General features: G+C 40.0%; 1 protein-coding gene across 1 annotated transcript in view; it reads left to right on the top strand.

Annotated features, from left to right (window-relative positions):
• Nucleotides 1-17,635, top strand: part of PGM5 (phosphoglucomutase 5) — a 188,435-nt gene that overhangs the window by 112,012 nt on the left and 58,788 nt on the right. Inside the window, exon 7 of the mRNA XM_082403675.1 lies at nucleotides 3,514-3,629. Within this exon, the coding sequence (XP_082259801.1) occupies nucleotides 3,514-3,629 (116 nt within the window). The remainder of the gene's footprint in view (nucleotides 1-3,513; nucleotides 3,630-17,635) is intronic.

Below are 17,635 nucleotides of genomic sequence, written 5' to 3' on the forward strand. Positions count from 1 at the left end.
GAAAAGAGTGTGCATTGTCTCCACTGGAGTTCCGTTGGCTAGAACTCAGCATGTGGCCACAGTGAACCTCGTGGGAGGTTGGGAAGTGTAGTCCAGCTGTGTGTCCAGGAAAAGATACTTTTGTTGACCACTAGCAGCCTTTGCCACAGGATTCATGATGGCAGGGCATTTAAGAGAGGTTTTGAAGCAAAGTGAAGTATTTTGAGAGAGATTGGAAAGGAGGATTAATCCAGGTAATATGAAAAGCATAAAGAAGGACTCATAAAAAAACAACAACAAAAATGCAAGAGCATATTTAGAAAATAAGAGATGGTTCAGTTTTTAGGCACATATGGGGAGTATCATGGGAGAAAGTATTGGCAAAATAGGTTGAGGCTATTTCCAACCTGAAGCCACATTTTTAGAGGTTTTAAAATCCACACTAAGAAGCTTATATCCACCATGGTTTTTTTTTGTTTTGTTTTGTTTTGGCTACCAAGGCTCACTCCCATTTGCAGGAAAATTGTGGCCCAGATTCATTTTCTTTCTTTTCCTTCATATGCTGGTCTTCCCTAGAAAGTGAGTTTTGTTTGTCTCTGACACATGGTGGTGGTAGTCAGGGAGAGGGGAGCAGACCCTCAGCATGAGCAGCTTCATTTTTAGCTTTTGTACCAGAGACTCCACTGGGACCTCCTGCCAAAAACCAGTCTAGAGCCTGGTATCTGCTGAATGCTATGGTTGGGATGGATCCCAAGTTCAGTAGAAGGAGAAGGGAGGGGCATTCCTTTCTGACTCTAGGACACATCAACTCATGTTCAGGATCCTGGAATTTAATTACCCATATTGTTATCTTAGCTTGTACAGCTGCAAATGTGGCTCATAGTTATAGAAGTATCCGGTCCTTTAAAATCCAGCCTCAGCCTTCAGCCCGATGACCTCCTGACAGTGATCAGCTGAGAAGGGTGGAGCTGGGGAAATCCTCTCCACTCCTTTCAGTTCTGCCAACTTGGCTTTGAACCAACAAGAATGTTTTGGCCAGAGAATATATATCCCCACACCCTCTAGCCTCTCTCTTACCCTCACCTCTGCCCCATGTTGCATATTCTATTTCGTAATCTTATGCATTCATTTTAGCTAAATTAATTTTGACCCAGGCTTTATTATGCGCTGCCCTAGAAAGCTTCTATGTGAATGATTTCTCCTTCCTTGAGCTTCTGACCATAAATTAATGGCTGTGAAAGCTTACCTTTGCTCTCCAGTTTGGAGAGGATTTGTTTCATTATTCCTACCAGGATGTAAACATGATTGTATATCTTTCTTAGACTACTGAGGAAAAGAGAACCTTTGACGTTAACACCCAAGCATCCAAAAGGTGCTTGTTTTCAAAGCAAACTTTTTTTTTTTTAAGACTTATTTTTTTTTTAAGTTGAACCTTTATTTATTTATTTATTTATTGGCTGCGTTGGGTCTTCATTGCTGCGCGTGGGCTTTCTCTAGTTGCGGCGAGCAGGGGCTACTCTTTGTTGCGGTGCACGGGCTTCTCATTGCAGTGGCTTCTCTTGTTGTGGGCTCTGTGGGCTCTAGGCGTGCAGGCTTCAGTAGCTGCAGCACGTGGGCTCAGTAGTTGTGGCTCGCGGGCTCTAGAGCGCAGGCTCAGTAGTTGTGGCATATGGGCTTAGTTGCTCCACGGCATGTGGGATCTTCCCGGACCAGGGATGGAACCCGTGTCCCCTGCATTGGCAGGTGGATTCTTAACCACTGCACCACCAGGGAAGTCCCTCAAAGCAAACTTGAAAGAGACTTGGCACACAGTTTTTTCAAGATTGTGAGCACATTAATTACATTTGGGTTCGATGGAAAGAGAAGCGTTATGTTCCTCTGGCAAGAGTTCTAGATACTTTTTCCTCTAGGTGGCCACAAAACAAACCTAAAGAAATCACTATTACGTCGTGTCCTTTGTCCTATGTGTATTTTTCTTCCTCTTCTTCACCAAGATACCCTCACTGGTTCCTCTCCATGGTCACCTTCTGCATGGTACAGTCAGCAAAGGACTAAACCTTGCTGGTGGCAGGCATTTGGTGTTTTTCTCTTTGGGTTGCTTCCATGTGGGGCCGATGAAACTCTTCAGGCCAGTGTCTGTGGCAGCAGCTCATTCCCCAGCCAACTTTGAGGTTTGTATATGTCTTGAAGCACTAAAACATTTGGGGAGACAGCATGGTGTAGTGGAATGGAACATGGACAGAAATTAAGCAGACTTGGGTCCAGAATCTAGCTTTGCCTCTTATCTCTGTGAGATCTTGAACAAAATACTTGAACTTCTGGGTCCTCTGAGCCTGAATTTTGACAGTAGAGCTTAGTTTTAGCTGTTTTTTAATTTTATCTAAATGGAACTGTATAGTGTATATTCCTTTGATACTGGTTTCTTTCACGTGATATTATGTTTGTGAGATTCATTCAAGTTGTTGCATGTAGCACTAGTTTGTTCAATGAAATTTATGTTATTGCATTATATATTGCAAATCATTTGTCCCTTCTACTTTGATGGACTTTTGTTTCAGTTATTACCAATTGTGATTCTATGATCATTTTTAAAAAAATCTTGTGTACATACTCTGTTGAGTAATGTCACATGCTGTGTTCCCCAGGAAGCAGCTCTGAGAGAGATTCGCTTGCAGGAACTTTATTCCTTTCTGCCATCAAGATCAAAGTTTCCTTCAAGGGCAATACCTATGGGGGAGTGAGGAAGGAGGATCAGACAGAGAAGTTGGAGCTGAAATGGCCCTACAGAGTTGTGCCAAATAGGGGCAAGAAGCCTAGACCTTTATACATCTCTCATTTGCCAGGCATTGGATGTGGATTGACCCAAGGAAGAGAGCATGATTTTGAGTGAGACATCTCTCTTTAGCAGAGAGTGGGGGCCACATCTGTGAGCTGTCACCATTCCTAGAAGCCATAAACATTCCTAGAAGCTGGTAGAGTGAGTGTTCCAGTCCTAAAAGTCCTAAAATGTGTGTGTGTGTGTGTGTGTGTGTGTGTGTGTGTTTGCGTGTTGGGGGTGAAGCTGAGCAGTGCACCACAGTGTCTACTGCATCATTAGTATTAATTTCTAGGAGTTGAATTGCTGGTTCATAGGATATGTGTATATTCATCTTTAGTAGATACTGTCAAACAATATTCCAAAGTGTTTGCACCCAAATACCATGTTAATTTAGATTCCAAGATTCCCCAACTGGGATCTTACCGCCAAGATAAAGGAATATATATAGAAGTGAAACATAAATGTGAGAATATGCTATACATTAACTGAACATCTTCTATATTATGGGGAAAGCAAAACTGAGTACCATTGGAATAAGCTATTTATCATCCTCTACCTTATGGCTTGACATCTTGAAAACTGTCCACATTGTTCAGGATGTTCTAAAATCTAGTTATGGCATTAACAGATCTTAAAGACTTCCTTATGTTCTGAGAAAAAAAGAAAAAGGAAAGGAGAAATATGAATTAACTGTTGCCTCGAATTTCATTTTTCAGAGTGGCCAAATCAATGAAGGTCCCTGTGTATGAGACCCCAGCTGGATGGAGATTCTTCTCAAATTTGATGGACTCAGGCCGGTGCTCTCTGTGTGGAGAAGAGAGCTTTGGCACTGGTAAGCTTTTTTGGGTTGGTGTTACTGGAGAGGGTAGCTGCAGAACTCTGTGACCCCAGTTTGGGGACCTGTGAATCCACTGTGAATCAAAGGCTGGCAAAAGAGTTAGAGGCAAAAAAAAAAAATCAGAGAAACCTAGTGGGATATGTGCTATGACACCTTCACGTCTTCTGCCCATTTCTTCTTCTTTTTAGAGAGAGAGAGAGAGGAAATATATCAAATTCCCATGTGTTCATCACGTAATTTCAACCATCATCAACTCCTGGTCAATCTTACTTTATCTCTACCCTCATCCACAAGAGGAGCCCTCCCCTCTGATTATTGTGAAGCAATCCTTAGTGTGAATCTTTAAGTATAAGGGGTACTGAGGGAAAAAAAAATATATATATATTATATATATAATATATATATATAATATATATATAACCATAGTACCATTATCACACCTAAAATGTTAAAAAATAATTTCTTCTTTCACTATTTTAAAGATGTCACACCATTGTCTTCTGGCTTGCATAGTTTCCAAGAAGTCAGCTCTAATTCTTACCACCATTGCTCTGTACTTAAATTTCGCCTACTTCCCACCTCTGGCTGGCTTCAACATTTTCTTTTTATCTTTTGTTTTTAACAGTTTAATTATAATATGTATAGGTACATGTATTTTTTTTTTTTTAACCCTGCTTAGGGTTCTTTGGGATTCTTGGATCTGTTGTTTGTTGTTTTTTATTAATTTTAGAAAATTCTCTGCCATTATCTTTTTGAATATCTCTCTTTCCCTATTCTCTCCTCTCCTCTGAGACTCTAATTACATAATGTTAGATAATTTGTGACCATGTGTTGTCTTAGAGCTCTTACATGCACTATTTGGTTTTGTTTACTCTTTATTCTTTTTGTGTTTCAGTCAAGATAATCTCTATTGGCATATCATGAGTTCTTTCCTGAGCTGTGTCCAGTCTTTTGCTGAGCACAGTGAAGGATTTCTTCATCTCTGATATTGTAGTTTTTATTTCTAGTATTTCTCTTTGACTCTTTTAAAATAATTTTCATCTCTTTGATGAAATTCCTGATCTGTTTATGTCTGTTGTTTATCTTTTCCATTAGATCATTTAACATATTAAACATAGTTATTGTAAACTTTCTGTCTGATAGTTCCAATAACTGGTTATTTTCTAACTCTAGTTCTGTTGATCGCTTTGTCTCTTGATAAAGCAATGGTTTACTCTTTCTTGATTTTTGCATGTCATAATTTTTCATTGAATGCTGGACTGTATGTATATAAGAACAGTAGAGACTCAGGTAAATAATATTTATACACAGAAATGGGCATACCTCTTCTTCTCTCAGGGCATTAGTGTGCAAGGTTACATTAAATATAGTCAGGAGTTGAGCTGGGTTTGGATTTTATTGTTTCTGTTATAATCTTTAGTATATCAATGTATCACAGGCTTCAAATTCTTCCAGTAGTGGGATATTTTTACTATGTACTGAAAGTGAGGATGGGGAGATGGAGGAGATTTTTCAGTGTTTCTGTTGCATTCACAGGTTTCAGCAGTTACTGCATGTCTGTGAGACAAAATAGACCTCTATTATTAGGTACTTGACCCTTTTCTAGTGGCAGCAGGTGTCTGTTTAGTATTTAGTATTATGTAGGATTCTGGGCCCAAGGTTTCCTACTCTTTGTCCAGGAACAGAGAGTTTTTACTTCAACCCCTATTTCAGAAGCAGTGGACCTCTGCCTGGATCCTAGGGATGAGAAGGTTTGCAGCTCATTCATCCAGGAGCTTAAGGCTTTTGTTTCCTATGAAAGAAATGTTTGGGGAACTAGAAGGGTTTCAGCCTTATCTCTTGGCAGGAGTTGATCATTTCCTGCATGTCAGCACCACCAAGTCTCTCTCTCTCTTTTTCCAGTCTTTCTTGTGAGTGCCCAGTGGAGCCTATGGGAAATAACTTGGAATGTGCCCTTCATATCTGGGACTCCAGGCAATTTAAAACTATCATAATAGGCTATACTTGGCCTTTAAGAATGTTTAAAACTCTTATGTGACTTCTTATTATTCACTTGTATGGAAGCATCCTCTTTCTCCTGTGCTCTGCTAAAGGTGAGGTGGTTTGTGTCCTGTCTTGCCTTGAGACTCTTTGGAATTCACTTTATTTCCTGTGACCTCAGATTTTTTTTTTTTGTTAAGTTGTTTTGTAGTTTCCTGGCCTTTTCTTATTACTGGGATGGGAGTGACATTCTCTTATAGATTTCCACATCCTAAACAGAAGTGCAGAAGTGGAACTCCAAAAGTAATTTCTTAATAATTTCTCCTATTCTCAACATTCCCCTCCTGGATAAATTTTTACAATTAGGATCCAAAAGATCTTATATCATAACTTGTTGATATCTCTTAAGTCTCTTTTAATCTGCATTTCTCTCCTCTACATTTTCTCTTTCTAATTTATTCATTGAAGAAACTGGGTCATATGTCCTATAGAGCTTTTAACAGCTTTGATTTTAATGTTAATATCTTCATTTTCCTTTCTAATTTGTTTACATAACGTATAAACATATAACAGATAAAGAAAAGCTATTGATTAATATGCCTTTTCTCTGGTTCACAACCACCTTAACAGATTCTATCATTAATTATGACATTTTCTTTTCTAAAAAGTCTACATTTTTAGGTATACAGTCATATAATTTATGACTAAAGATTTTTTGTGTTTTCTAATATTTAGATCTTTTATTTCATATTCTTATGGCACTAGCTGCAATCTTCAAAATAATATTAAATAACAATTGTGATAGTTCATGATTTTAATGAAAATCAATTCAGTATTTTACCACCTATTTTGATGATTGCTTTTTAATATTGGTAAAATTCCTATCATGCTTATGTAGTTTTTTTTCCTATTCTAATATTTCTTAGAATCATATTATAAATGGCTGATGGAAGGTGCCCTTTCAGAATCAAGTGATATATTAATGTTTTTTCTCCTTTATTATGTTAATGTAATAAAATATGATTGATTTGCTGATACCAAACCATCCTTGAATTCCTAAGAATAAGTCTTATTTGGTCATGCTTAAACAGATTGCAGTAAAACCACTCTAACTAGTGATAATGACAGCATTTCAGGCTATGTCAGGGTTCCTGAAGGAATTTTCTCCTGGGAAATTTTCTCCTTTTACCAAAATCAGCTAGACTCTAATAGCATTGATGGTACAGAAGGGTTGGCAGGCACCTTTTTCTCCTTGGAAAAAGAGAGATCATATCAAGCTCTCTCAATTACTACTGCTTGATCTCAGAACTTATGGATGGCAGGTCTGCTTGGGATAGTTGAAACTGTTACACTTTTTCTCTGCTGAGGCCCTAAAAATAGGTGTTCTGTGTATCCTTTTTGGTGTTCTGTGTGTCTAAACCAGTGACTGTGACTCAAAAAATCAGGGATTGTATATTGTATATAATAATTCTGCCTGCTGGTTATTAAAATAACACAAATCTAGCAACTGGAATGGAAACTGATAAGTCCAGGTTATCTCTCTCTCTCTGTCTTTATAAACATTTGTTGAGTGCTTACAATAGACCATAAATTTATAGTCTTTAAAATTAAAGGATAAAATATTATATGTATAAACCATATTATACCATTAATAACAAATGTTTGCTGACTTCAATTTAATAAACATTTATTCAGTACTTACAGAGTACAAGGCACTGTATTGGATGGTATGTAGAATACAAAAAAGACCATACCCTTAAGAAATTCAAGATCTTTAGGGTACATAGTTAGAAAGATGCACAGGTGAGTTTTCTACAAAGCAGAAACTTTAAAGTTCCACAATAGAGGAACAGAAAAAGTGCTGTGGGAGATGAGAAAAGGAGAAAGTGGTTTGGAACTGGAGGCTCAAAGCAGACTTCCTGGAAGAGATGGAATTTGGGTAGTTCTTAAAGAATGGGAAGGATTTGCACACATAAAGATGAAAGGACAGAGTCTTGCCAGATGGGGACAGCAATGTCAAGAAAGGAATAGAAGTGGGAGAGTAGGGGCCATGTGTCGTAAGCAGCCAGCTGTTCAGTTTGTCTAGAGAAGTATTTTCCAAATATGAATCAAGACTAATTTGGGGTCATGAGGTTGGTATAGTCGTGAACAGCTTTTTAAGAAAATATAATAGACTAGAAACTATCAGAATGCATTGTATTTAGGAAAGGTAAATGTTATTTTGAGAAATATTTATATATAAATATGTGCACAGGTACCTACGTATTTGCTAGATCTCACAGTAAAATATTTTTATTGTGGGTCATGGCCAAAAGACTGAAAAAGACTGGTGTATATCAGGGGTTGGCAAACTTTTTCTGTAAAGGGCCAGATAGTAAATATTTTAGGCTTTGTGAACTGAGAGGCTATGTACGGTCTCTTCCACAATTACTCAACTCAGTAATTGTAACGCAAAAGCAGCCATAGACAATACATAAATGAGTATGGCTGTGTGCCAATAAAAGTTTACTTACAAAAATAGGCCTAAGTCCAAATTTGACCATGGGCTGTAGTTCACTAACCTCTGACGCATAGCGTAGGGTGGAGAAGGGAGTATCAAGAAACAGTCTTGGAAATACCAGTGGTGCGGGGCTCATTTCTGAAGCCCTTTGCCTGCCTAGCTTAGACATTGAGACTTGACTCAACTGGAAATAGGAAACCATGGTCTTCACAGGGGGGAGGTCTGCTTGCAACCACTTTCCAGCAAGCTTTGCTTTCATGCTGATTGCAACATGTAGGCTGGACTAGAAGGAACTTTTAAAAGCCTCTCACTGTTATATTTGCTTGCCATTTTCCTTTCAAGAAGCACAAGAGATTTTTCAATGTGTGGATCTCTAAAGGTATTGCCCACCCCCGCCATTCTTCAAGTTCTGGTGACATTGGCCTGATTTGCCAGATGAAGCTCCTGAACCCAAGAAGTAGTTAAGTGACTCACCCAGGGCCCCAGAGCCTGGAAAAGGCCTCCACTTGAATTAAATTACAGTTGAACTAAAAGACAGGTCTCCTCCCCTACGGTGTATGCTGCTTTCCACTGTGCTGATCAGTCTTTCCAATGAAAGCAATGGCTAATTCCATCTCTCCAGCACCTGACAGTAAATGACTGTTAGAAGGCCTGGGGAACTGGACCACTCAGTCTTGGAAGGAAAAAGTGGATTCATGCTGTTCCTTATTAATGCCGATTCTTGGAGAGGCACTGAGCTGAATGTGTAAGAATCACCTGGGAAGCTTGCTAAAAATATAGATTTTTCTATCCTACCCTTGCTTGGAATCCCTGGCAAGGTGGAGCCTGAGAGTCTGCATTTTAAATAAGTATCCTCATGTAATCCTGATGTGCAGTCAGGAGTAGGAAACATTGCTCTAGTGAAAACCAGTATTTGTTTTTCATCAGGAGTGGTAGAAAGAGTGTGTCTGAGATGCCACACCAAGTTCGGTTCAGGAAGTCTAGAGGCCTGGAATGTGAGGTTGATGGTTACGTTCAAGACCCTCACCTGCCACCTACAGACAAGCCACATGGTCTCTCTGACCCCTTATAATTCCAGCCTGTAAAAGTCAGCTGATCACAGGAGCTCCCCATCTACCTTGGGATATAGTCCTCAAAATCAGATGAGCTAATTAAGGAAGGAGAAAGCAGAGAGATGGAAAGATTTTAGACCTGAGACTAGGGAGACACTTCTAAAACTTATCAAAGCTTTCTCTAGTGGAGGCCTTTTTCAGTGCCCCTGGGGCATGGAGCTGTGTACCAACTAGGAAAGCATAGTTTAGTGCCAAGAAACCTTGAAAATATGGATCTGCCTCAGGCTCAGGAACGCCAGGCTTTTTACCCAAGAGAAGAAGGATATACCCTGAGTGGAAATTTCTCTTGCAAGCATCTTGAGCTCCCAGAACTTTCCAAGGTAACAAGCTGGTGATAGGATCAGAGTTCAGGCTTCTCTCCTGTGGAAAGGTGCAGGTCCTGGACAATAGGAAGCCTATGTTTATTGCTCTGTCAAAGAACCAAGGTCATTTCAGAAGCCAAATCATCTTTTGTGCTAGAACCAGATATTCATCCACTTCCTGGGAAGGGCTTTGGAAAACTCTTTTCCGAGAGAAAGGAGAACATTTTACAAATCCTTAGATTTAAACAGAAGAAAACTGTTCATCTAAATGGCATTCTGGCTAATTTTCTCAAGTTCCAAATTGGAAGGAATCTGGACTTGTTCCCATACACAAAAGGGATGTACTAAAATACTAAAACTAAGACCTAAAAAACGAAAAACTTTGAGGTTTGGGGGCAATTTGTTGATGATGCTCTATTGGTTGCCATCGTTGTCATCAGTTTTGTAAGAAGTCATACCATCTGGGGAGTGTATGAATTATCACGCCAAAGCTTGTCCCTTTACAGGTAACATAAAGAATTGCTCTGTTTGTGAATGCCTGGAAGACCTCCAAGCTGACCGCCATCTTGAGTATTACTATTACTTTTGTTATGTATTTTTAAAAAGTTAATGTCAATAGCCATACAAATTTGCCAAGTAAAATCAGGCAATACAACGTTTACTCTTTCCAAGAAAGTGCTCTCTGTTGAGTTCTTCACAATAATAACAATTACGTTTTTTAAATGAGCACTTAATATGTGCTGGGGGCATTGCTAAGCCTTTTGTATACATCCATCTCTTTCTGGAAATTTGGAATTGAATCCAGGTCTCCTGGCACCAGCATGGCTTGTCCCTCATTGTCACACCAACTTTTTTCACTGTGAACTCTGGAGTACAGTCTGGTGCTCTTGACATTGGCTATTCTTGTATCTCTCCAGTCTCTAGCACAAAAGGAGGAGGCCCAGAGTCTGTATGTGTTTCATTCACAGGAAACCTCGAGTATCTTTCCAGTCTTTTGAGATTTTTCTGGATCCCTCTGCTTGCCATGCAACCATAAATGCCCTGCGGACAGGGGCCATGTCTCTCTTGCTCAGCTCTATTTCTTTTATATATGATAGGCTTTGAGTGATTGTGGGATGGATGGAAGGATAGAAGGAAGGAAGGAAGGAAGGAAGGGAGGGAGGGAGGGAGGGAGGAAGGGAGGAAGGCTGGAAAGATGGATGGAAGGTAGATGGATGGCAGGAAAGAAGGGAGGAAGAAACAAAGATTTTCCATTTTGGTATTTCTTCTTTGCATTGTTAGTAGTTATATTTTTATCATTCTTGAGTGGTTGTATTTCTGGAAATCTGGGCATTAGGGTATCCCAGGATTTGGGAGGATTCATAAAAACAAAACCACATAAATATAGACCAGTTGGAAGGCGGTGAGGAAGGATTTTATGAATGATAAAATTGGAATTATATAAAATTTTGAAAATAAAGTTTTGGTACTTTCAATTATCACATCATTATTAGCACAAATTAATAGCTAACAAAGTGCTTCTAGGAAAACTCATTCCCAAGACCTGTGTTAATGAACAGATTTAAAAATTTAAATCCTGTTAAGTATTTATAATTCATTTTATTAACGTATTTATTTCCTGGGGTGGGGGGAGTAGGGGCTGCTGACAATTACCTGTAAATAGCCGTGTTCAATAGCAGCTAGGTTCTAGCTTTAGTGATCTTTTGTATATAAAGATCTTCTTACAGCCTTTAGCAGAGACATTCTCTGCTCTATTGTCTTATGGTTTATATTACTGACTTACTCTCCGGTTGCTCTGTGAATGGACATTTTATTTTCCCTAACAGTTAAACAGTATATAACACTTTGAAGTTCCACACCTGCTTCTTCATCTGTATTTCACACATGAACTATGTACATCCTAACTCAAGATTGGGTTCACAGGAGTGCTGTTGAACAAATATTGAATAGGTTTAACTGTCTCTTATTTATACAGTTATTTTTATTTAATACCAGATTTTTTAAGGTACAATAAAGGAAAGCTTTAGTTCATTCCCTATTTAGATAATCATTAACTCTACATTTGGCAGTTTTCACATCTGTCCAGTCTCTAGGCCAGAGAAGGAGGCCCATATATCTGTGAATTTCAGATTATTGCGGTTCTACCACATTTCTTTCTCTTATTTCTGGGCAATTTGTGTAAATTTGGCTGGGTAGCAGATGTGACGTGAGGAAGCTGTGATGACAGCATTAGTAGCACTAGGAGAGCAATTCCTCTGCTGGGCAAGTTGAAACAGGCTGTGTGCACGTGTGCAATTCAATCTAGGCTGGGCCAGAGCACAGAGGTGCTGTGATTGACACTCCCCAAGAGCCTCCTTGTAAACTCTGAAAACTGAAACTCTCTTCTGGACCCGCTACAAACTCTCAACCCCTGTGCTGGGAAAGAGAGCTTCCACCTGGAGTGGAAAGAATGTCTCCATCAAAAACAAAACAAAACAAAACCTTTCCTTGGGGTCGCCACAGTTCCAGTTCCACTGACCCTTTCAATGATGAAAAGTGGCAAGAGGGGGTGTTGTGTGACACCAAAGTGTGGAGCAGAAAGAAAGGAATGGGGCCTCCCTCTGAGGCTGTGTCCACACTTACCAGTGCATCCTGGGACTGGGAATCCTGGGAAATCATTCTTCAATCTTCACGGATTGAAGAATTCCAAACAGACTAAGGGTTTCCTTTCACAGTGTCTACTAGGGGACTTTCAACAAGGGGGCCCATCCCTTGGTATTTAAGATGCAGTCCCTAAAGTTGTGCTTTGAGGCTCCCCCTGCTGCTCTCTCCCAGGGCCCAGGTAGCCCCACTGAGAACAAAGTCCAATGCCTAAAGAGTGACAGGTCCTCAACCCTGTGGTGCAGGCTTTAAACCTGCTGGAGAGATTTCTGGTTCAGCTTATGACCAAGCAAGGAACAATTCTTAGAGAGTTGTGTTGTTCCCATCAGCACTGGAGACAAAGAAATGGGATGGGACATACGAGTCAGGAGGTCCCACTGTCCCGTACCTTGGCTTGCTCCTGTGAGGGACGAGCGTCAGCTGGCCAGCCCTGACGTAGTTAACGCTTTCTCCTCCTCTGGGGCAGATGGGATAGATGGCCTGGCTGCTGTAGGGCCTGTGTTAATGAAACGGTGCTAATACTTGTTATTTATTGAGCATCTCTTGAGTGATAAGTACATTCTTAGGGCCTCCTATATGTCATTTCACTGAGACTTCTTGACTCTAAAATGAACTGGGGACCATAATGACCACAGATAAGTTAATTGAGGCTTAGAGAGGAAAGTCGAGCCGCTGGCCAAGTTCACATGGCAGAGCCAGGATTCAAACCCAGTCTTACTCTGCTGCTGCTGTTTAAGGACATGCCAAAGGTGTCCTTTTCTCCCATCTGGTTAATTCTTTTAGATGGGGATGGGATGCATGCCGGGGACGTGGAAGAATGGTGTCATGTAAGCAGCACAGCACCAGGAGATGACAGTCCCAGTGAGACCCAGTTAGACCTTGACTCCCCCTCTCTGTCATTGAACTTCCTTACACAGATCACTTCTCTGGGCCTCAGTTTCCTCATTTATAAGCTGAATCTGTTCAACGGGATGATCTATAAAGTTTTTTCCCCTATATCTTTTCAGGTTGCTTCTAGCTTTTAGTGAGGGGTGAATCTGATGAATCACACTACGTACTAGAGTTTCACCTAATCATGCATTTCCTCATTCAATGCAGGTTTACTGTGCACCTTCTATGAGCCAGGGCCAGGATAGAATGATGGGTCATTTCAGATACGGGTCCTTCCCTCATGGAGTTTACAGGGTGTTGCAGTGGTCAGGATATTAGCCAAGAGCCCTGCTGCATTATTGTGTCAAACGCTATTATTATTATTATCATCATCATCATCAAATTTATTGTTACATAGCATTGGGAGCCAGGATGCCCACATCACAGCGTGAGCTACACTGTCGGTTGCTGCCATCCCACCTTTCTGAGCTGACAGCTGGCTCTGACCCGCTTACCTGCAGGACAGCTTTGTTTTCCAATTGTAAACATTTTAGAGCATTAATTTTTTAAGAAGCATTTCTTTTTAAGCATGGAAAAGTGACAGTTTTTCCATGAGCCCTGCTTTTTGGCCAGATTTAAAGAGCTGAACATGAGCGGTTTGAGACACGGAAAAAAAAACAACAAAAACAACAACCTGTCACAGTTCAATAGCATGTTCTCAAATCTCAGATTCCCTGCAAGGGGTGCCTCCCAGTGTTCCCTCATAACTTCACAATTTTGAAAAGACAAATCCTTGAATGGATAAAAAGAGGATGGGAAGAATTTCACTGCAAATTAATGAAAACTTCATTTGTAAATGAAAAGGGTAAATCGATAGGAGAGGAGAAGTAAAGGGAAATTTGGCAACTTTTCCTGAATGTCTAGTGTGAGGAGGAAAAAATACCAATCCATCACCCAGATCTTCAGAAGGGTTGCCTCAGGTCTAACCACCTGGGGCATTTTATCTGCCTCATTGCAGCTCCTGAGGACCACTGGTATTACCGGGCATTTCCAGCAGTGGTTATGTCCACAGGCGTTGGAGCCAAACTGCCCAGGTGTGAATCTTCTTTTCACCCCTTAGTGGCCATGTGACTTCATACAAATGACCTAACCTCAATCTCTTACCTGTAAAGTCAAGCTATCAAATTGTCAAAATTAGATAATAGACGTATAAAGTACTGAGTGAAGTGCCTGGTGCCTTGCTGTTATTCTTCCAAAAATGGAATTTATCTTGCTGTGTAATTCTGCATCAAGAGCAAGTATATAGATATATTTCCTATCGTTTCTGGCTCCAGGAAATACGTGTGCTTAGGTATGTGCTGTATATGCACACATCCTGAAAACCGTCAGGAACCTCTTTGAGCAAGTGGCCTTCCTTATCAGCTGGCCAACCACCTTGGTATGCATGGGATGGAGAGGTTTCCTGGGATATTGTTCATTTCCTGCTAAAATGGGGAAAGTCCCAGGCACACCAGGATGAGTTGGTTACTCCAAATTTGGCAAGGCCCTCACAAGATTTCCAGACAAAAGGGGTGGGGGAAAACCATGATACTGAAGCTGGCTCCAGTGAGAGGGCCCCCCCGACTAGGGCCAGGGGCATCCATCGAACTAGAGACCAATGACCACTTTCCTTTAGTGCCAAATTTGAGCAAGTAGAGGAAGAGGCCTAATTGACTACCCCTAGGTAATCTGCCCCCGATATGGGACTGTTTTGAGTAGGCTTCTCTTAAAACAGTGGTTCTCAACTCTGACTGCTCATAAAAATTACCCAAGGAATTAAAAATATATATATACTGGTGCCTGGGTCCCATTGCCAAAAATTCTGATTTTATTGGTCCGGGGTGGGGCCTGAGCATTGGTATTTTTAATAAGTTCTTTAGGAGAGTCTAATGGGCAGCGCAGGTTGAGAACCACTAACTTATTTCTATCTTGGAGTTGGCAACAGGTGCGTAATGATTTATATTTTCCCAAATGACAAATTCAGACTTTCCTGATCTGAGTTTCAGCTGAGATGACTTGATCTTTTAGTAACATGTGTGGTGTTTTCTTGAGTTGATTTGCCCGTGCTGGCATTTCCATTTGAGGAAAATTCCTTTGAGATTGAGTACTCTCATTTTTTCCCCCATTTCTTTTATGTCAGTATACTTACTGGTGTACTGCCTAGCCCAAAGTAATATGGTTTTAAAGCTTGAGAAGATTCAAAGTCTAGTTTTGGGGAATAGAAGAGTAGGGATGTTTCTGATAAGAAAAAAATAGACCTGTTTTTGGTGTCAGTTTTTCCTGGAGTTGTGGCAGGGAGAGCTGAGCCCCTTCCTTCTGGTATCTGGGTGGGGATGACTGCTTTTCCAGGCTGGTCAAAGCAAGTCTGAGTGGGCTTCGGGCTGGGCTAGCCTGGATAGAGGAAGGACAGTTGAGTGGTACTTACAGGCTTTGGAAATATGGGTTAAAGCTTCTTGCAATGTTCTGAACCAGGTGGCAAGCTCTGGCTGCACCACCAGCCAGAAATCCAGAGGAAGCAAACTTCAAAAATTGTACTGTATTATTCAATGCTAAGGAGAAATGAGCTATTAAGACATGAAAAGACATGCAGGAACCTTAAATGCATACTACTAAGTGAAAGAAGCCAAACTAAAAAGTCCATTATATGATAATCTGGAAAAGGCAAAACAATAAAGATAATAAAAGGATTAGTGGTTGCCAGGGGCTATGAGGGAGGGAAAGATGAATAGTCAGAACACAGAGGAGTTTTAGGGCAGTGAAACTGTTCTGTATGGTACTATAATGGTGGGTATATGTTTGTCAAAACCCATAGAATGTACAACACCATCAGTGAACCCTAACGTGAACTATGGACTTTGGGTGATGATGTGTCAGTGTAGGTTCATCATTTGTAACAAACATCCCACTCTGGTGCAGGATATTGATGGTGGGGAGATTGTGTTTGTGTGAAGACAGGGACTCTTATGGGAACTCTCCATTCTTTTCATTCAATTTTGCTATGAAGCTAAAACTGCTCTAAAAAATAAAATCTATTAAAAATTGTACAGGCAATAGTATGCATGTATAAATATTAGTGTCGAAGAATTTTTTTCTGGAATCTCATGTTCTAAAGATGGAGCAGCTGTGAATATATGAAATGAGGAAGTAAAAGAGCTCTTTTATTTGTTTTTTCCCAAACAACTGTTTAACTGTTCACAGAGTGTAGAGATTTTGCCTGGGAAGATAGGGGGTGAAACACAGGCTGAGTGAGCCCCTCTTCGTGCCCGGTCAGCAATAGTAGAAATGCCCTAGGGGCTATTGGGATGAATCTGAAGCTTTGTCCTTGCTAGTGGAGTCTCCCTGTGAGGTGAACAAAACACATCCCCTAAGCCCAGCTTCCCCCAAGGCTAACGTTGACAGCTCAGCAGTGCACTGCCTTCCCTGTTCTCATTTTCTGTCAAGTCCTAAAGCCTTACAGGACATCCTGATCCTAATCCCAAAACCTGTGAGCCTCACGAGGGAGTCATATTCAGTCTCTATGCTCTAAATAGCTATTACTCAATCTAAGAAATGGAATGAGCAATAGGTTCAAAATTCATCACTTGTTCATCAGCAGTGTTGATCCCTTTAATATCCCAGTTAACCCTTGGTAGATGGGATTTCATGTTTTCAAACGTGAATTTGTACACACCGTTGACAACTTTAAAATTTTTATTTTTTTCTTATAATGAAAATAATATACATTTATTGTGGAAATACTGCAAAGGAAAAAGAAGCAAAACATCTGCAATTCTCCTGCTTCAGAGATAACACTGTTAACGGCTGGGTGTGTATCCTGTTGATAACCTGTGCACACACATAAATACATATCTGAATGTGTTTTTCTACAAAAAAAATACTGAATACTCTTTTTTGGTAACCTGATTTTTTAACATTTATTAAAATTGGATGAACATCATTCCATGTGTTACCAAAGATTCTTATTCAATATTTTATCTACACAAGTTTTTGTATGGATTTTCCACAATTTCCTATTCTTTAACAATTAGTATTCATTTTTCAACTTTCCCTCTTCTTTCAAAAACAATTTTTTTTCCTTTTTATTATTTCTTCAACTTTCCCTCTTCTTTAAGCTGCTTCAGTGAATGTCCTTTTGACTAAAATTTAAGAAATAGAATAGCTGGGTCCAAAGCTGTTTGCTATTTTAAGGCTGTTGATTATTATTGCCAAATTATTCCACCAAACTGTACACATTTACACTGGTACTTTGCTAGTACTAGGTGTTCCCCTGCCCCTAATGAACACTTGCTAATTTGAAAGTCCCCAAATGGGATTCCATTTTATGGACTTTTCTTTGACTGAGGTGAGATTGAACATTTTTTCAAATGTTTTTGACTGTTAATATTTTTCTCTTGAAAATTGCTCATTTGTGCCTATCCACCCAGTTATCTATTGGGGTTCCTCTTTTTCTGATTAACTTATAAAAACATTTTTTATATAAAGTCTATTTGTCCTGTCATATATGGTGTCAGCATTTCTCGCATCCATTTTCACTCTGTTTATAGTGGGGTTTTAGGA

The sequence above is a fragment of the Balaenoptera borealis genome (assembly GCF_965194805.1).
Source record: "Balaenoptera borealis genome assembly, chromosome: 8".
Classification (NCBI taxonomy): Eukaryota; Metazoa; Chordata; class Mammalia; order Artiodactyla; family Balaenopteridae; genus Balaenoptera; species Balaenoptera borealis.